Source organism: Pelophylax lessonae, assembly GCF_965119305.1.
Source record: "Pelophylax lessonae genome assembly, chromosome: 1".
Lineage (NCBI taxonomy): Eukaryota > Metazoa > Chordata > Amphibia > Anura > Ranidae > Pelophylax > Pelophylax lessonae.
In genome coordinates, this window is record NC_138768.1 from 87,466,127 (window position 1) to 87,488,168 (window position 22,042).

At 42.4% G+C, this 22,042-nt stretch overlaps 1 protein-coding gene across 1 annotated transcript in view; it reads left to right on the forward strand.

The window, feature by feature from the left end:
* GHR (growth hormone receptor) overlaps positions 1-22,042 on the forward strand; it is a 536,071-nt gene that overhangs the window by 494,988 nt on the left and 19,041 nt on the right. The window contains exons 5-8 of the mRNA XM_082242881.1: positions 11,553-11,676; positions 16,489-16,646; positions 20,493-20,591; positions 21,834-21,957. Coding sequence (XP_082099007.1) covers positions 11,553-11,676; positions 16,489-16,646; positions 20,493-20,591; positions 21,834-21,957 — 505 coding nt within the window. The remainder of the gene's footprint in view (positions 1-11,552; positions 11,677-16,488; positions 16,647-20,492; positions 20,592-21,833; positions 21,958-22,042) is intronic.

Consider the following 22,042-nt stretch of genomic DNA (forward strand, 5'->3'; position numbering starts at 1 on the left):
GTGTAGTTACATTCAAGTGTAGGGTCGTTCTGTGCATTTATTTAATTTTAATTATTTCCGTATGATTACTGTACATTGTGTTCACTTACTAGAAAAAGTTTCTAGCCTGCGCCTTCAGTTTTTGTCGTCTGAAAAGTCGGAATCGGCTGTCGAAAGCACTATAATCAGCCGATCGTTCGTCATACAAAAGTTTTTCATCCGATCTTCATATTGTGTTTATGGGCCTTTAGAAGGGAAGTGTGTTACTGGCCAGATCACCAGCTAAAAATAAAGGTAAAAAAAAAACTATGCAACCTCCAAATTGAAGGATTGCTAAACTGAAATATATTACATTTTTGCTTTTGGGTTTAATACCTCTTTAAAGTGAACCTTTGCTTTGTCCATCCCTACCCCTATATGTTCACAGATACATATAGAGGCATTTGTTAATAAGGCAAGTTAATTTACAATTGATGTTGAATTCAGGCTTTGCTATTCCTTCCCTGTCCCTTTCATCTGCCAGAAAGAAGAGAAGAAGGCTTGTCTGAATACCAAGTCATTGTGGTCAGAGCTTACATAGTGCTAAGGTCTCTGGGCCTGACACCTTGTGACAGCGCTCAGGGTGATTGGCCAATCAGGCATCCATTGTTGCATCATTGGATGAAGGGGAGAGAGTCACATGCTCTCCCGTCCCTGGAAGTACTGGTATTTGAGAAGGCTCTGGTGGGCTTAAGGAACATTTGGGTTGCAAAGGGAAGAGGAGCTTAAAAAGGAATGTTCAGCAATTAGGAGAACCTGTATGGACAAGGCTTAAGCCCCGTACACACACGCAGATCGTCGTCATACAAATGTTCGTCTTTTCTCCCCGGGATGTCGGTGTCTGTTGAAAAGTGCAAAGACAGCACAAAGACAGCACAAAGACAGCACAAGAATTTTGTCCGCAGACTTCAGCTGACTGCAGAAGTGATGTCATGTAATGGTTAACTTTCCCTGTGTTTTTTATTTTCTGAGCATGCCCAGTCTTGCAAATCTGCGGTCTGTCGGCTGATTTCTGTACTGACAGGCGAACAATCGTCCGTTCTGGTGTCTGCAGACAAAAATTTTCATGTTTGCAAGAAAGACTTTTGTCCGCAGATTGTGTGCAGACATCTGTCGGAGGCACCATACTAACACGCATACAATCGGCAGATCTTTCGTCCGCCGACGTTTGTATGACGACGATCTGCGTGTGTGTACGGGCCTTTAGATTCTCTTTAAAACCTTTTAAAGGCAAACTAGTCTATTTCTGTGAGCCATTTACTCCCATTTGGAATAAACAGTGAACCAAATACCTGCCAGGCATACAGTTTGTTCATAAATCTCATGGTGTTTGTGTGGGCTTAAACAGCAATAACCCTGCAGTCCAGTATCCAACATGCATAACATGGAGCCATTCCATATAAGACAGTTGCCAGGCAATTAATGTCAAGTATGACTTGCAGAAGCTTTATAAGTAGGACATCATTAATCACCCAGCATGCTGCTGGTTTAATATGAACCCGTTGCTCCCCTGTAAACTCGTGCATGGCAGTGCTGCAAAATCAGTGCTATCACCTTAAAGGGGAAAATTAACCATCTGTTATACGCTTTGCAGAAGCTCTGATTTGTTTGTTTTTTAATGAAAGAAAGAGTTGTGTTGCAGCCCAGTAGCATGTAAATGGAATGTATTGTTTTTTCAGCAGCAAACCACAGTAGTTTAAAATCAGCTGAAGATAAAACAAAGATAAACCAGTGCAATGGATCTAAGTGTAGTACAGGTGCATCTCATAAAATTAAAATATAATTAATAAATTGAATTTATTTCAGTAATTTCAATTCAAAAAGTGAAACTCATATATTTTATATAGATACGTAGATACACAGATATTTTTCAAGAATTTTTTTCATTTAATTTTGATGATTATGGCTTACAGCTAGTGAAAACGCAAAATTCTGTATCTCAGAATATTACATAGAACCAATAAAAAAAAGGATTTTTAATACAGAAATGTTGGCTTACTGAAAAGAATGTCCATGTACAGTATAGTATGCACTTAAAGAGGAAGTAAACCCTCCTCTGCAAGTTGTACCTATAGGTAAACCTATGATAAGGCTTATCTATAGGTACTGTAAATATCTCCTAAACATGTACCGTTTAGGAGATATTTACCTTACATGCAGCCAGTGACATCACTGGCGCATGCGCTCTGAAGGAACGGCCGCTGGTGGCTTTCCTTCAGAGCCCCGTGCCGTGACCGTCGGCTCCCGCGCGCATGCGCGGGAGTGACATCACCACGGCTCCGGCAGATCAGATGGCCGGATGCCACAGATCCCGGGCGACTGAACGTCATAGAACGTCATAGGCGGCACGGCGGGGGCTCGTTCTAAGGTAAGTATTTCATAATGAGCTAGTATGCGATGCATACTAGCTCATTATGTGTTTCTCTTTCAGGGTGAACAAAAATAAAACATTTCGGTTTACAACCTCTTTAATACTTGGTCGGGGCTCCTTTTGCATGAATTACTGCATCAATGCAGAGTGGCATGGAGGCATTTGCCTGTGGCAATACTGAGGTGTTATGGAAGACCAGGTTTCTTTGATAGCTGCTTTCTGCTCATCTGCATTGTTGGGTCTGGTATCTATCATCTTCCTCTTGACAATACCCCACAGATTCTCTATGGAATTTAGGTCAGGTGAGTTTGCTGGCCAATCAAGCACAGTGATACTATGATAATTTAATCAGGTATTGGTAGTTTTGGCAATGTGGGCGGTGCCAAGTCCTGCTGGAAATTGAAATCAGCATCTCCATAAAGCTGGTCAGCAGAGGGAACCATGGAGTGCTCTAGAATTTACTGGTAGAGGTCTGTGCTGATTTTGGACTTGATAAAACACAGTGGACCAACACCAGCAGATGACATGGCTCCCCAAATCATCAGGGACTGTGGAAAATGTTGCATTAATTTGGAAATCATTGTCCCAAAGTCTGGAGAAAGAGTGGAGAGGCACAGAATCCAAGTTGCATGAGGTCCAGTGCAAAATTTCCAGTCAGTGATGATTTGGGGAGCCATGTCATCTGAGGTACAGTGGCACACGTCTCGTTCTATCCAAAGCCTCTGAAACTATCCTTTTGTAAGTGCATCTGGTTTTTATTTAATTTGCAATAGCAACTGATTGTTTTTACTACAATTAGATCCCTGCTGGAATTTGTTACTATTAACAAGAAAAACAGTACAGTAGATCCCCAGCATCAATAGACTCTTCCCAGCAACAATAGACCCCGAGCAACAATGGACCGCGGTAGCAACAACAGATTTCCCAGCATCAATAGATACTCCAGCAGCCAACAACAATAGACCACTCCCTCAACAGTAGATCACTTCCAGCAACAATTGACCCCCCAGCAACATAAGCCCAACCAACGACAATAGTTCCCTCACCAGCAACATTAGTCTGCCACATAAAAATAGATGCCCTCCAGCAACAATAGATTCCCCAAAAGCCAGCAACAATAAATCCCTCCCTTAACAGTAGATCACTTTCAGCAACAACTAACCCCACCATCAACATAAGCCCCCTAGCTAATATTAGACCTCCGCTATGCACAAATAGATCCCCTCCAGAAACAATAGATCCTCCAGCAGCCAGCATCAATAAACTCTCCGGTGCCCCTTGGCATTACGTACATCCAGTGCTGGAGGTGCCAAAACTGCATTCCCACTGAAAAAAAAACCTGCATATCACACAGGCTGGTAGCTCTTGGGTGTCTGCCCTTTCATAAACAGCACACACCCCAGAGGTATCTATGCATTTATTTTTTCATTATTTATTTTGTTATAATTTTTTATTACAGATAGTTTTAGCCATATAGGTATAGCACCATCAATTTACAGAGCTCTTTTCATACTATATAAATTGTACATTTACATTAGTCCCTGCCCTCAAGGAGCTTACAATCTAAGGTCCTCTAACTCGCATACTAGGGCTGATTTAGACACGAACCAATTAACCCCCCAGCAGTCTTTGGAGTGTGGTAGGAAATTCACGCAGACACAGGGAGAACATACAAACTGTGTGCAGGTAGTGCCATGGCTGGGATTTGAACAGACAACCCTAGAGCTGCTAGGCGGAAGTGATAACCGCTTAGCCACTGCTCTTGAGTTTATTATACTTCCACCACCACCCACCCACCCCCACTTGTTTGGAGCTTTCACTATTGGATTAAGGGCTTAGGAATGTATGTGCACAATCATTGCTTGCTGCTTTTCCTTATTTCATAAGGATAATAGTTTCTATTGAATTAGTCTGCGGTTATTATCCATGCATAGATATATACAGAGGTGTTAAGAAAAGAAACCGAAAGTTTAAAGTCAAGTAGAACATTTTTTTTCTCTCTCGGGATTTAATATCTGCTTATTGCTGAATAACTGTCAGACATACTGTAAACCTCTACTTTTTCCATTACATAAAATGTTAGAACTGTTCTGGTTGATGCTGATAAAATGAATAATATTGCAGAATTTCAATTTAATACAGGCGAAGTTCTAAGACAGCTAGCTAGAAAGATTACTTCTACTGCTTTGATTTCCTCCAGAAACCAATATATTCATCAAAATGGTGACACCTTTATTGGAGGAAGCAGGACTTCGGTCCAGCATTAGCATTCCTAGGCAGCAGTGAGCAGTTTCTGCTATCTCCAGGGTTTTTGGATTTACTACCCCACCTTATAGTAAGCCCAGGAGAACCTCAAAACAATCAGAGGTGAGCCTATTGGTGTCGTGAATTTATTTATTCTAGAAAAATTGGAAGATATTTTACCAAAGTTTCTTAAGGGGTGGACACAACCAAAAGCGGTTTGGTTTGCAGGCCATGTTAAAGAGACCGCTTCAGGACATGTATTTTAAATGTATATTTAACATTATCATCTATAATATATAGTAGAAATAGACTTTCATTTTACCATAGTCATGGTAGAGGGGGGGATGTTGTTGGAAGAACAGCCATAATCTACCCATGATTAGATATTTATATTAACCACCGGGTCCCTAAACATAAAATAGTCCACTATGGGACCATTTATATTTAGCCTTTAACAACTTGACCTCCAGAAGATTTACCCCCCCCCCCCCCCCATTCATGGCCAGGTCATTTTTTGTGATACGGCGTTAATTTAACTGATAATTGCGCGGTTGTGCAAAACTGTACCGAATTAAAAATTGATGTCCTTTTTTCCCCACAAATAGAGCTTTCTTTTGGTGGTATTTGATCACCTCTGCGTTTTTTATATTTTTTTGTGCTATAAACAAAAAAGACCAAAAATTTAAAAAAAACAACAACATTTTTTACTTTCTGCTATAAAACATATCCAATAAAAATTTTAAAACATCTCATTTCTTCTTAAAGTGGCTGCAAACCCACCTTTATAACTTTTACCTATACTTAAGCCTTTAATAAGGCTTACCTATAGGTACTTTAAATATCTCCCAAACTTTCACTATTTAGGAGATATTTACATTGCATACAGACGGTGATGTCATCGGCGCATGTGCTCTGAAGAAGCAGGCCGCCCGTGCCATTTCTTTAGAGCCCTGTGCCGTGACCGGCCGCTCCCGCGCGTGTGTGCGGGAGGGACGTCACGCGGCTCGGGTCAGTAATACAGCCGGAGTCCGCAGACCGAAAGGAAGATGGGCGAAGATGGATGTGGCCGCCAGCGGGGACAACGCGGGCTTCATTTGCAGGTGTCACATAATGTGCTAGACATTATGCATTTACTTTGTAGGGAAGAAAAAAAATAAAAAAAAACGGAAGAGTCTTTAAATTTAGGCCAATGTGTATTCTGCTACATATTTTTGGTAAAAAAAATCCCAATAGTATGTTGATTGGTTTACGCAAAAGTTATAGTGTTGGGATGTGTAATGATGGGATATATTTGTGGAATTTTTATTTATTTTTATTTTTTTGCTAGTAATGGCGGCGATCAGTGATTTATAGCGGGACTGTGATATTGCGACAGACAAATTTGACACGCACACTTTTTGGGAAGCAGTGACACTAATACAGTGATCAGTGCCAGAAAATATGCAATGTCACTGTACCAATAACACTGGCTGGAAAAGGGTTAAACATTGGGTGATCAAAGGGTTAAATGTGTGCCTAGGGAGTGCTTGTGTACTGTGTGGGAAGTGCTTTTACGAGGGGAAGGCATAGATCCATGTCCCTGCTTTGCAGAGACACATGATCTATACCTTCCCTACTGACAAGACCGCAATCTACCTTGTGTAAATAGGCAGATAACCGTTCTGGCTCTTTGCCTAATAATCGGCGGGTGCCGGCAGGCATAGAGTCCGTGGTACCCGCAGATCAGCTTCCGCTGTGTATAATCACAGCGGGAGCGGGTCACCGGCTATGTGCATGCGCGCCCCAGACCTCGAAGCGCAGTATCACAAACTAGGTGCGTGATCCTGCACAGGAGAGCCACCTCACCGCCGTATATGTAAGTTATTTGGTCAGCAAGCGGTTAAAGAATAGCAGAAAAAGGGAAAAACAACAGTTATCAAACAAGGTTTTCCAACACGTGATGTTATCTTGTCTTGGCTGACAGTGTCTGCTGGTGACCCATAGATGTTAGGTCATCTCCAATATTTGGCCAAAAATGCTGGGATTTTAAAATTGTTATCCAATGTCTTTAAGACATTTCAACAAATAATGATTGTCTTAAATTTAGAAATAATGTTCTAATCCTTGAAAAAAATGTGATCTTACACAGACAACAGATTCGCTGGCAGGACAAAATTCTGTTGGGCTTCTTCGAATAGAAGCCAGGATTCCAAGGGTATTAGAATACAACGGTATGAAAAATGTTTAAATATTCTCGTGGTTGGGAATATACATCTTTAGAGGAATGCAAATGATGCTTTATTTGCTCTAAAAACTCTTCTGCTTAAAGTGGAGTTCCACCCTAAATGTATACTTACCTCCATCTTCTCGCTCCGGTTCACCTGAAAAAACAAAAGGATAATCGCAATTTTTTTTTTTTTTTTTACTTACCTGGTTTAGAAGAAAATATACTTACCTTATTCCTCTTCCTCCCCTCGGCGGCCACGGCGATTCGTCACTTCCTGGTTTTGCAATGATTCCTGGGAGCTGAACGTCATCGCTCCCAGGAATCAATGCGTCTGCACCGGCCCCGACGTCAGTTCCGGTGTAGGCGCCGTCATACCTTGCTAAACAGCTTCTGGGCATGCCCAGAAGCTGTGCAGGGATGACGCTGCGGCACCGGAAGTGACGTCGTGGCCGGTGCAATGCATCGTGGGACCGAAGAAGACGGAAGAGGACACAGAAGAGGATCACGCTGGCTTCAACCTGTCCACACCTGAGATGGCAGCGCTGGACAATACATTTTCAAGGTAAGTATTTCTCCTAAAAGGTAAGTGCAACCCGGGACAGATCAGAGGCTAGCCATTGTGGAATGTACTAGCCCTGACTGTCCCGGGGGTATTTTTATTAAAAAAAACGTTCCCAGGGTGGAACTCAGCTTTAATGGCTACATCTGTAGATGCTTTTTCTAAAATTTTAAGTGACTGGACTTAAGAGGTTTCCAGGCAAATGTTCAATGAATCACATGGAAAAGAAAAGGTTTACATTTGTAGGTTTTCTTGATTTTCCTAGCACTATCCTTCCACTGACACCAATGATGAATGATGAAGCACTATTCTTCCACTGACACCAATGATGAAGCACTATTCTTCCACTGACACCAATGATGAAGCACTATTCTTCTACTGACACCATTGATGGGGCGCTATTCTTTCCACTGATATCATGTTCTTCTCCCAATCCCCACAGTAAACTTGCCCTTTGTTTAGGAAGGTATGAGACCCCTGCACTAGATCATACTAGAAGTTGTGCATTTCCATGCATAGCAGTGCACAGGAATGCAGGCCCATTGGCAACGTTTGTTGGGGCACCAATAGAACTGAACTGCAGGCAGGTAAAAAAAAAAAAAAAAAAAAAACACAAATCAATGCAGCTCTGTTTTCATTAAATCATTTAATGTAATTTTTTACATTGACATGGTGTCATTCTCATGCAGTCCCTGTACAGCAGAGATCAGAGAGGGGTAGAAATAGACAGCAACAATCAATTGTACTGCAGTGCAAACAGCATGATAGTAGAACAGGGAATATTGCCAGAGAGATAAGCGTCTCAGAATCCAGTCGCAGAACGGAGACCTGTCAATGAAAGTGAAACACCAGCAAAGTAAAGTCAGGTCTCCACCTCTGTTAGACAGGGTGCTGCTGGGAGAGCTATGTAAATCCCAGGACTGGTTGCATAGTTACATATTAGGTGAGGTTGAATAAAGACAATAGTCCATCCAGTTCAACCTGTGTAGGTGTGTGTGGCCGTAATCATCTCTCATACCCCTGAATGTTCTGATTCTTGAGATGTACGTCTAAGAGTCTTTTGAAAGCCACCATACTACCCGCAGAAACCACCTCTTGTGGTAGAGAATTCCACAATCTTGTAGCCCTAGCAGTGGCGTCACTAGGGTTGGTGTCACCTGGTGCGGTAAAACATGGTGTCACCCCCCCCCCCCCTATATTTGGGCCGGGCAGCAGCTCAGCGTTGGAGTTTTTTGAAGCAGGTTGCGACGGTCAATAAGGCCTAGAGGATAGCAGGTTAGGCACTTCCTAATGGCTCAGTCCCTAGGAGCAGTAACGGATAATGGCTGACAGGCCATCCTGCCAGACCCAGCAAAATTGCAGCAGTGATCCCTCCGGTTATACGTTCGCTCCCTCTGGGTTAACCAGGCTGACTTTGGTCAGTAGTGTAGCCCGTCTGTACCCTGGCAGTGACACAGTCTCTCTCTCTCTGGTGGTGCTGGGAAGTGTGGCCCTCTCTCTGGTGGTGCTGGGAAGTGTGGCCCTCTCTCTGGTGGTGCTGGGCAGTGTGGCTCTCTCTATGGTGTAGCACTCACCCCCTCAGCTTTTTCCCAGTCCTCAATCTCTCCCCCTAGCAGAGTGCATTCTGGGGGCTGTGGTCTGCTCCCTGTGGACAACAAATGGGGCCACCAATCTTCCGGGACTACATGTCCCATGATGCCCCCTAGTCTCTTCTGATTGGCCCTCCGTGGTGGCCAGCGGGAAGGGAAACAGACCGGGCAGTAAGCTGGGCGGCAATCAGATGAGAGCAAGTGTCATCCGTGTCCGTAAAAAAAAAAAAAAAAAGCTGAAGCGGATCAAAATACGGTCCGCCCCGTGTGAAGGGACCCTTATGCACAAGGTGCAGGGTTCAAGAGAGCAGTAGGTACAAAGTCTATTCATATCTCACTATTGCACCTCTTGTTAGCTATAACCTCTACACACACACAAACACACAAACACACACACACACACACACACACACGTACAAACACACACATGTACAAACACACACACGTACAAACACACACACACACACACACACAAACCACATGCACAGACACACACACACAGCAATACATACACACACATACATGCAAACACACACACACACACACACACACGTACAAACACACATGCACAACACACATGTACAAACACACACATACAAACACACACACATGCACACACACACACACCACGTGCACAAACCACATGCACAGACACACACACACACAAACACGTACAAACACACACAAACCACATGCACAGACACACACATGTACAAACACACACACACACAGCAATACATACACACACATACATGCAAACACACATGCACAACACACATGTACAAACACACTCCTCTGCTCCCCCCCCCCCCCCCAAAACTCTATCATCTTCCACATGGTTACCTTTGTAAAAGCACCTTTCTGTAGCTGGCTGTCACAGCTTCGTTTTCCTTCTCAATGCACTCTCACCTCATTTTCAGTTCCCAAACTCCCGGAGCAGGAAGGAGATAAGGATTGCAGTGCAGCTCACCCCTCTCTTGCTCTTGGACAGGCTTCACTCGGTCAGACCAGCAGCACTTATCCTGGTTCTAAGTGCAGAGCAGAACGTGGCAGAAATCTTACTTTCACTTTTAACTGCCGAAGCCAGGCTGTGAGTGCAGGGCTAGTACTACAAGGCTGGGAAACCTCTGGGTACAGTATTTGAGTGAATGGATTCTGAACCTTGGCATCTTTTCCCGCCAGCAATGTTTAATTGCCGGCTGTTTCCCCATACGCTGGTTGCCTCACAAAGGGGCGGGCCTGGGTAGAAGTCCCGCCCATCCCGACATCACAGCTTGAATTTGACAGCTGTACGCTCTGCAGCCTCACATAGCACATCCAGGGGGTTTATCTGCCAGTCTCTGGTTCTGCTCCATGTTCACACTTGCACTGGAAGTTACTATTTAAATGAACAAATGTAGTGATGCGGGACAATGCCCTTGTACAGCGGGACAGACGCTGCGGGCATTTCAGGAAGGTTGGGAGGAGGTTTAGGCTTAGGTGGTGTCACCCCTCTGGCGGGTGTCACCCGGTGCGGACCGCACTCACCGCACCTGCCTAGTGACGCTACTGAGCCCTAGCAGTAAAGAACCCCCCACGTCGCCTGAGGTTAAAACGCTTCTCCTCTAATCGCATTGTATGCCCTCGAGTCCTCATGCAATCCCTTCGACTGAATAGCTGTTTTTCTATGCCGAGATCCCCATTGAGATATTTATAAATTGCTATCATGTCCCCCCTCAGGTGTCTCTTCTCCAGGGAGAATAAATCAAGCGATTGCAGACGCTCTTCACAATTAAGGTCCTCCAATCCCCTAGATAGTTTAGTTGCCCTTCTCTGGACTCTCTCCAGCTCCAACACATCCCTCCTGAGGACTGGCGAACCAGAACTGGACAGAATACTCCAGATGGGGTCGGACCAGAGTTTAGAAACTATAGAAACTTTTGGGAAGGGAAAAACTGTATATAAATCTATTTCATCCATGCTATTTCCCAGGGGTTCAGATTTAGGAATAAATGGCATTGCATTGCACTTAAATGGCATTGCTATTTACTTAGCATTGCAGTAAGGCATGTGTTAATATTATTGTGTTGGAACATTCTGAATCCACACTTAAAAATTTGGCCGGAGATGTTCTTTAATGTGAAGCCAAAGATTTGCAACGTCTTTCTGCATTGGGGCAGCTAGGATGATGGAAATAAAAGAATTGTCTGGAATTATTTTGCAAGTACATTACAGGAGTGTTTTCTTGAATCTTGCCAATTCTACCTTAGACTGTGTAGCCCCTGGAACAAGCTGTTCACAAATCTCAGCTCCTGTTGTGACCTCCAGAAGTGTCAGTAATTGATTTTCATGGTAAGCAAGTAAAATAATTTTGTTTTGTACATACACACAGCACGCATTATTGGATCCAGGTTAACAAAATCACCAGCTGCCTGGGGAACTTAAGACGGCTGGGTATGGCTGACTGTGAAGCAATGTTGCTTTATAAAAAAAGATTTTAATATAGAAATGGCTGACAGCAATGTGTGAGTTGATATTTGCTTCCTGTTCACAATTCAATTAACCCCGTTGTTCTCTTCTTTCCAGAAACTTTGAGAGGGCCCAGAATCACGCGCTGCCAATCGCCACAGTTTGAGACAATAACATGTTATTGGACTCATGGAGATTTTCAGAATTTGTCCAACTCGATAAAGTTCCAGTATAAGACAAGGTATTGTAGCTTTTTTATATTTGTTTTAGGGGGATTAGTATTTTTATCAAACAATGGATGTATAAAATCAATTGTCATTAGAAAGTATTTAGGAGGCCTGGAAGAAACATTCTTTTTATTTATTTATTTTCAACTGCTGCTTTTTGCTGTAATCACAAAGGCAAGCCAGACATAGAATAAACCGGGTTGACCTCTTTATTCATTTTAGTGCTTTTTTATTTCTTTTAGGCTACGTTCACATGTAGACGTTTTGGGGAGTTTTTCTGCTCTAGGATCAGCTCTCAAAACGCCCAACAAGACAAATCCTATTCATTTCAATGGCCCCTGTTCACATCTGAGCGTTTTGACGCCGTGAGCAAAACGCCCAACGCTCAAAAAAGTACATGATCTTCTTTTTGGGCAGATTACAGGCGTTTTCCATTGGTCTCTATTCAATCTAAAAACGCCTGCACAAAAAATGCCTGTAAAACGCCTGCAAAAACGCCAAGATGTGAACGTAGCCTTATACCTATAGTATGACTTTGTTATATCATTGTGGCAATGTGAGCAAAGATGTAAGCCCAGTGATGGACAGCTGTGGAGAAATAGAGAAACCCTACTGAGTCTTTGAAAGTATAGCTAACATCATTTACATTTCTGACATCAATTTTGGAGGCATTTTTGAAGGATATGGAATGCAGTGTTTGAAATTGGAATTGGATTTTATAAAACCAAGAAGGCTCAAACTGACCTCAACCTGATTAGCAAATGACCTCAGACTGATCTTCAGTGCCTTTGTGAATAAACCCTTAATGTGGGCCTGAATTAGAAAAGTTGAAGATTTTCTATGTTATAGGGAACATCTAGAAATGTTAATTGTGCCTGAAAAATATACTTTTATTTTGAATTCCTCTTGCAGTAGCAGGGCATGAGTAATTTAAGTTCAGGTTAGTTTTACTCCCCGGGGTTGATTTACTAAAACCGGAGAGTGTAACATCTAGTGCAGCTCTGCACAGAAACCAATCAGGTTCCAGTTTTGTTTTTTTTTCAAAGCTTAACCACTTTAAGACCGGAAGATTTTGCTGCTTAATGACCAGGCCCTATTTTGTGATTCAGCACTGCGTTACTTTTAGCCCCGGTTCACACTTGTGCGATGCGGGAAGGCTGCGAATTCGCAGCCTGTTCCCGCATCGCAAACGCACCCCCGGCAGTTCACACTGCCATATGCAATACGCCTGGGGTGTCAATGTAATCTTAACGACACCCCCAGTTTGATCGCATATCGCAGTGCGCTCTTGCAGTTCGCACAGGATCGGATCGCACAAGTGTGAACCGCTGTGCTATCCGATCCTGATGCGGCTGCAAAAAAGGGTCCTGTGCGTGTTTGCTGCGGGTGCGGTGCGAATTTAGCCATACAAAGTGTATGGCTAAACTCGCACCACACAGCCGATCGCATGTAATGAAGGAGCAGTGCGCTCCGACATTACATGCGAACGCCGCAGCCGCACAAATGTGAACCGGGTCTAAAGGACAATTGCACGGTCGTGCAATGTTGTACCCAAACGAAATTGATGTCCTTTTTTCCCCACAAATAGAGCTTTCTTTTGGTGGTATTTGATCACCTGTGTGATTTTTATTTTGTGCACTATAAACAAAAAAAGAGCGACAATTTTGAAAAAAAAAACAATATTTTTCACTTTCTGCTATATGACATTCCCAAAAGAAAAATGTAAAAATTTTCTGCTACATATTTTTGGTAAAAAAAATCATAATAAGCATATTTTGATTGGTTTGCGCAAATGTTATTGCGTTTACTATCTACGGCAAAAATGTATGTAATTTTTATTGTTTTTTTTTTTTTTACTAGCAATGGCGGCGATCTGTGATTTTTTGCGGGACTGCGACATTTTGGCTGACAGATCGGACCCCTAACCAACATTTTTGACACTTTTGGGGGTACCAGTGACATTACTACAGTAATCAGTGCTAAAAATATGCACTGTTACTGTAATGATGACACTGGCAGGGAAGGGGTTAACAGTATTGGTGATCAAGGGGTTAAATGTGACCCTAGGGACGGGATTCTAACTGTATGGGGATTGGACTTGTGAAGTCATCACAGAGACATGCGATCCTATATAGCAGGATCACATGACATCTGTGATCACTTCAGGGAGAATGACAGACGGCTGTGTTTACATCTGCCGTCCGTCCTTCTCTGTCAGTGGGGAGAGATCACCGGTGTCTGGCGGCCATCGGAGCCACCTGACACATGCACTGGCTCGCCCTCTAGCGCCTCCCACGCGAGCGCCGTACATGTACGGGACTTTGCCTGGGAGAGCCGACCTGCCGCCGTACATCTGCGGTGGCTGGTTGGCAAGTGGTTAATTGACAAGCTGAAGTTAGAAGCTGATTGGCTACCATGCAGAGCCGCACCAGGTTTTGCACTCTCCGGTTTTAGTAAATCATATCCAGTAAGTAAAATGATAAGTAAATGATATTAGCAGTCTCATAGGGAACATCTAAAGATGTTAATTGGGCCTAAGAAGTACAGTGAAAAATATATCCTTTGTTATGAATTTCTCTGAAATATAGAAGTGCACATCTGTGCCTGGAGCTGCATGGCTGTTGTACATCAACTGTGTGAGATCATCTAAGTCACTGCTACCCCTGATTGCTAGTCTCATAAAATGTGGAGTGAGATTTGGCGATGTCACTTTTATGCTGCCCACTGTTTAAATTGCTTAAGAAAAAGATGTACCCAAGAGCATGCATTGCAAGGATTTTCTGCTTCATTTATTTTATGGATCTGTTCATGCCTTCTACAGTATACCTCCACTGTGCTTTTTGAATATGTTAACAGCAGTCATGAGGTGTAGCTGTAAACTGAGAAAGCAAAGCCTTTCTCCTCTACCACGTTGGCCTCATTCCCACAGTGACTTACCTTGCCTTGTTCTGCGCTATGTCAATAATTGTGAAAAGATCAGTTGCATGCAAAATTGTGACCAATTCTTACCAGTCCTCAGTAACTTGCAGGATCCATGTCCTCTCTGAGCTGGCCATACACATTTGAGCGATCAAACTTTCAATTTTTTTAAATATTGCAAAACAATAGAAATGGTTGTTTAGATTGAGATAACAGATCTCAACATCACTGAGGGAGCCCAGCCCAGAGAAGGGAGGACCATTGTGTATGCAGCTTGAAGACATCCAATCAAGTATAGAAAGAACAAAAACGTGTAAAACAGCCTGCAGCGCTTCCGGGGCCAGGAGGAGAGATTCAGCCTTAGGTGGTTCTATTTGACTTTTTTTACTTGTTGAAGGGAATATGCATCGATCATACACTCAGGGGAGTGAGATGTCCCCTGTTCCCTCGTCACATACCCCCCCCCCCCATCCCTTTCCTTGCTGGTTTCTTTCCTTTTCTGTCTTTTGACTATTTGTTCTTCGCTGTTTGATGCTATCTTGAAAATGTGTCTTATGTATTATTATTTTGGTAAAAATACAGATGGGATGCATACACTCTTTAGGCTCTGACAAGCGATTACACACACTATAGACAGTCAGGTTTTTTGTCACATTGTCTTTAAAAATGGCTTATGTTGAACACTGTATACCTTCTTCCAGCATTCTTATCTGTATATAAAAATCCTAAAATAAAGATCGTTAAAAACAAATACAGCCCAGGGAACCTTTGGAAGAAGGAAGGAACAAGAACCCTAGAGTATGGCTTTAGGCACAGAAGCTGCAATGAAATGAGGTAGCTTCTATATGGAGATCCTACGAATCTCCATGTGTAATGCAGTAACAAATATATAGACGGCAAACATGTCAAAATATGAACATCAGAAGAAAAAATATTTGAAGAGGAACTCAACTCTGGAAGCTGTGACCAAAGAAAAAGCAGAGAGAGAGGGCAAAGGTCGTGTCACCAGCACTGCCTGGGGTCTCCCTGCATCTGCTCTTTTCTATAATACTTACCTTGCTTTGTACTATACTGTGTCTCTCTCTTAAAGTGGAGTTCCGGCCTATTTTGCAACTTTAGCGATTCCTGGAGTGCTCGCTATGCTGATCAACAATTGGGCATTTAAAATCCACAAATTCATGTCACAGGTTTTAGTGATCAGAAGTGTGCATACTTAAGGCCCGTACACACGTACCGATCGTCGGCATACAAACGTCGGTGGACGAAGGATCTGCCGATTGTACGCGTGTTAGTATGGTGCCTCCGACAGATGTCTGCGCACAATCCGCGGACAAAAGTCTTTCGTGCAAACATGAAAATATTTGTATGCCGACACCAGAACGGACGATTGTTCGCCTGTCAGTACACAATTCGGCCGACAGACCGCAGATTTGCAAGACTGGGCATGCTCAGAAAATAGAAAACACAGGGAAAGTTAACCATTACATGACATCACTTCTGCAGTCGGCGGACAAAATTCTTGTGCTGTCCTTGTGCTGTCTTTGCACTTTTCAGCAGACACCGACATCCCGGGGAGAAAAGAGGAACATTTGTAAGCCGACCATCGGTACGTGTGTACGGGGCTTTAGGCTACAGGGAAACCTCCGATGGTGAGTTGAGAATCACTGGTCTGCAAACTGGGAATTATATGCGGAGCACCAGGATACCATAAACCAGTAACCTAAAAAAAAAAAAACAGAACAGGAGAACTAAGTGAATTTCTCTGGAAAAATTTCAATCAGTTTACTTTACTCTTTTGTATTATATTTTAAAAGTACCCTAACCCTCCAAGTGTTAAAGAATTGTCTCCATTTATGTTTGTTTGATCTTCTGTGAACTAACTTATCATGTGTGTTCCCTTTTTTCAGAGGCCTGAATTGGACTGATTGCCCTGATCCAGTGTCTGCTGGTGGAAATGGATGCTATTTCAATGAGAACTACACATCGATTTGGGTTAGATATCATGTTCGCCTGGTCAGTGACAATATCACCTATCATGAATACACCTTCAGCGTTGATGACCTTGGTAAGTAGTTGTTTTCCTATAAACTGACCCGTCTGATGAACTTAATTTATCCTAAATATAAAGTGGATGAACTGAGAGCAGGCAAAAGCTTGAGGCACCTAGAGGTGCCATCACATATCTTCAGCCTCCTTTAGGGTACTTGATGCCTCCAGGGTGTCTTATTGTGTTAACAGCAAGTTCAGTTTCAAAGTCCTGGTCCTCCTACTCCACCTCCCATCCCTCATGACTGGATCATATCTATGATGGATGGACTCCGGTATGAATAATATGTATGGAGTCTCCAAACTTAGCCAAATGTACTGTATGCGCAAGTATCTCTAAATACCTTCATCCTATGTCTGCTCTCCTTTTATACGCTTCATATTTACTGCAGGTACACTTTGAATAGAAGAAATACTCAAGAACTAGTAGAGCAGATCATGTGTTCATGCCATGTTTGTGCTGTAAGGATTATCAAATATATTGCACTAAAAATGTGCATACCTGAATATACAGTTAGGTCCACATATATCTGGACACAGGCCCAATTTTCATACTTTTGGATCTGTATGCCACCAGAATAAAATAAAAAATAAAAAATCCAAATGAATTTGAAGTGCAGACTTTGTTTTAATTCAAACATAAATATCAAGTACACATTTTAAGAACTGCAACCATTTTTATACACAGCCCCCCCCCCCCCCCCCCATTTTCAGTGGCTTAAATGTAATTGACAAATGAATACAATCATAAATAAAATGTTCGTTTTTAAAATGTTGTTGCAAATCCTTTACTGGCAATGACTGCCTGAAGTGTGGAACCCATGGACATTACCAAGGACTGGGTTTCATTCTTTCTGATGCTTTGACAGACTCTAACTGCAGATTTCCTCAGTTGTTCTTTGTCTGTGGGCCTTTCTGCCTTTAGTTTTGCCTTCAGCAAGTAAAATTCATGCTCAATTGGGTTGAGATCAGGTGAATGACTCGGCCATTACAGAATATTCCACTTCTTTTCCTTCAAAAGTTCCTGGGCTGCATTTGCAGTGTGTTTTGGATCATTGTCAATCTGTACTGTGAAGCGCCATCCAATCATCTTTGCTGCATTTGGCTGAATCTGTCTGACAGTATATCTTTAAACACTGCAGAATTCATCCTGCTTCTGTCTTCTGTCACATCATCAATAAATACCAATGACCCAGTGCCGCTGGAAATCATGCATGCCCATGCCATCACACTGCCTCAAACATGTTTTACAGATGATGTGTACATTGGATCATGATCTGTTACAAGACTTCTCCACACTTTTTTCTTCCCATCATTCTGGCACAGATTGTTCTTAGATTTACCGGTCCAAAAAATGGTTTTCCAGAACTGGTCTGGCTTTTCTAGATGTTTTTTGGTAAAGTCTAAACTGGCTTTTCTATTCTTCAGGCTTATGAATGGTTTTCACCTTGTAGTGAACCCTATGTATTTGCTCTCGTGAAGTCTTCTCTTGATTGTAGGCTTTCACAATGATACGCCCATCTCCTGGAAAGTGTCCTTCACTTGTCTGGATGTTGTGAATGGGTTTTTCTTTAACATAGAGAGGATCCTGCGATCATCCACCACTGTTGTCTTACGTGGCCTTTTTATGTTGCTGTGCTCACCAGTTCGTTCTTCTTTCCTCCGAATGTACCAAACTGTTGATTTGGCCACTCCTAATTTTGCTGCCACTCCTAATTTTGCTGCTATCTCTCTGATGGATTTGTTTCCTTTTTGAAGCCCTACAGTGGCCTGTTTTATTTGCATGGACAGATCCTTTGAACGCATGATGTAGGTTCACAGCAATAGATTCTAAATGCAAATACCACACTTAGAATGATCTCCAGCCCTTTTACCTGCCTAATTGATGAAGAAATAACGAAGGAGTAGCCCACACCTGGCTTTGAAACAGCTTTTGATTCAATTGTCCAATACCTTTGGGTCCCTTGAAAAGGGGGTGGGTATTCTTAGGAGCTGTAATTCCTAAACCCTATCTTTGATTTGGCTGTACCTACCATCAAATTAAACCTGAGAATGTGCACTTTCAGACCATATCCATTATATAACTATAGCTTGGATATGTTTTGGTAAATACCAGAAAAATACCAGAAAAACTAAAGTTGTGCCTGTGTCCAAATAAATATGGACCTAACTGTACACCAAAAATGCATCATAAAGTGGCCTATCACTTAAAGTGTTGCCCTGCTTGTCTTGACGAACCATTGTCAGACTGGGTAAGGCAACACTTTTTGTGAACTATGGGATCCCTGCCAGATGGCTTACTTCTGTTTTTGCAGCACCTCATATACATGCTTTATGCACCGCAGCATCTAGCAGCTGGAGAGGAAAGGTTTAGCCCATTCATTTCAGAAGAAATGCATGTCTGTTTTGCCATCTAAAAATATGATATCATAGACAATACCAAGAAAAATGGTTTTAATATTTATCAGCCAGCATCTAATTTTTTTTTAACATGGTCTGGTCACAACCATGCTAAAGCTTCCATGGGTGGGCACCCCTTCACCACTGATGTAAAAGCAGCCAAGGTGTACAGAAATACAAATTCTTACATGAATGTGACCACACAAGGCTATGATTCATGGGTGCATTGCAACCCTTTGCATTGTTGTGTATAGTTCTACCAAGAGCACCAACAAGAGCATTTCCCAAAGTAAGGAGTAAGTACCACTGGTGGTAACGGTGTTCCCTGTAAGTGGTACTTATTGAGGATTAGAATTTATATGCATGACCACCTTTTGAAAGGATATGTTCACTGTATTGAGAGATGCCATTGGCAAGAACTAGAAAAGGGTGTTGTTGAATTAAACTACAGAACATCAGTATTTGTCTGTGATTCTCAGTAAAGGTTGGGTAAGGGCTCTTTCACACGGGCGATCCGGTCAGTTTTTTAGGTGGATCTGATCGGATCCTCCATGCAGCTCTATGAGGCAGCGGATGTCAGCGGAGACACCTCCGCTGACACCCGCATCCGATCCTGTCCGTGAAATCTGGACGGATGGAAACCCTATTTTTCCATCCGTTCAGTAATCGGATCGGATGAGAGCGGACAGGCGGTCCGCCCTCATCCGATCCCCCATAGAGGGCAGCGGGGGCTGAGACACCTCCCTCTCTGCTCTGCAAGCGGAGACGGAGCTGTCATCCGCAGGCTCAGCGGGGATCGCGGATCGATCCCCTCTGAGCAACACGGATCCGCCTACGGAGGCGGACCATGTGAAAGAGGCCTAAGAGTTCCTTTCACCGCGAGGCTGCACTTGAACTGCCATCCCTAGACATTGGTAATAAATTCCACCTTTGTCAGTTAGCTACTTTGTCCAAATTACAGACCATGCATCTTGGCACAGTTTCTAAGGCTGCAGTAGGCTATGAGGGAAGAAAAGTAACATTAACCCACCTAGAAATAATGTGTGATTATAACTGTACTGTTACAGCCAATGCAGCTAAAGCATGTCCATATTCATAGCCTGTCCATAGCCAAAACAGGAAGTAAGAGAAAATCCCTGCAAATGAAGGGAATCCCTTGCAGCCTCCAAGGGCAACAGAACTGGTGTCCTCATTTAAAGATTTCCCCTCTATTACTTTTCTGGGGACAACCCAAAATTTTGGATTTTCTTTTTCTTGTCACTTTTGATGATAATGGTAAACAGGACAAATAGAGTGAATCTCCCTAACAGGGACACAGACAGCAGTAAAAATCTAATAGCTGTTCTAATCTATCTTCACTATATCCAGAACTAAAAAGAAAAGTTTTGCCTTTTAGTTATACTTTAATATTCTAACATTTTCTGTAACAAGTGTCCTAACTCTTTTTGGTTATTCTTTTTTTTAGAACTAGAACAACCTAAATTAAACCTACGAAAACCAATAAAACATCTAAGCTTTATGCCAGTTAGCACCAAAGAACCTTTGCAGAAGAAAATAAAGACATGTAAGTTTGCTAATATATATATATATATTTATGTTTTCACATCACTTGATCATTTTACATTAGCTTAATGAACATAACTGAAATGTGTCATGTTATCTCCCAAGTTGGTCCCTAGTTTGTTGTGACAGTTAGGTATTTTTGAAACCGGAAAAAGAGTGAAGCTTAGGATATGGTCAGATATGGGTATGGGTCAGGCAAATCAGTGCAAGTCTATTTAGCAATTTTTTCATACACACAACTTTCACCTATTTTTCACATAAGATTAAATTAAAGGGCTTGCAGCAATCATTTTTGGCAACCAAAAAAAGTTTACAAAAAATTATTTTAGCTTAAGTTCAAAGTGCCTTGTTCTTCTATCCAACATTCTAGACAAGCAGCTCTACTCATTGAGGAACATGGGAACTAACGCTCTCAGCTGATACATTTTTGCCCCAAGTGAAAAAGAGTTTTCTGAACAAGAGCATATATAACCAAAAAAAAAAAATTTTTTTTTATAAAATGGGTGAATCCTGGGTGAAAGTTTTGAGAGATAGACCCTTTATGGTTTGTATAGAAGTGTCCGGTGCTTCCATAAACTTGTGCCCGGCACAGTGCATTTGATGCCATGCTAAAAAAGCATGTACATTTCTGTACATATGTTGCAGAACTTTCATTTTGTTGCAATGTAATAATCTAAGAGTCGGTTCACACTACCGCGACCAGAAAGTCGCCCCATGAAGGAGCGAGTTTTTAGCGTGACTTTGAAGAGACTTGTTTAGAGACTTGTTTAGAGACTTGGAAGAGACTTGTGCACTACTTTGAAGAGACTTAAATGATAGGCGACTTTGTCTGTGGAGAATGCCTGGCTAATCTTTTTCTTCTTCCTGGAAAGTCTGATAACAAGTCGCTTAAAAATAGATAAGGATCTGACTTAGAGGCGACTCCCATTGAAGTCTATGTGCACAAGTCGGATAGAGGTCGCCTTGAAGTAGTACAGGAACCTTTTCTGAAGTCGGAGCAACCTCTGTTGTGCATATTAAGACGGCTCTCATTCATTTACATTGAATTTGTGATGACAAGAGACTTGGGGCGAATTGAGGGCATACAAGTCGTGTCCCAAGTCGGAGTAGTGTGAACCGGCTCTACATCTGACTATTTAGGTGTAATACACATTTGTTCCTTAGCCTCATACGATTGTCATATGTATAGAATAAAGATGTAAACAATATTTACATAAACTCACTCTTTTTTACTCTATTATAGATCAGGACGGGTGGCCAAGAATCACAGAGTGTCGATCCCCCCAGCAGGAAACTTTTAGCTGCCACTGGACCTATGGGGAATTTCATAACCTAACTGGCCTGTTAAAGCTTCAGTTTAGAAAACCGTAAAGTACCCCTTTCTTCACAAATAAACATTATGTACTATATATGAAGTGGACCTCGTATGGAATGAGCATATAAAAAAAATCT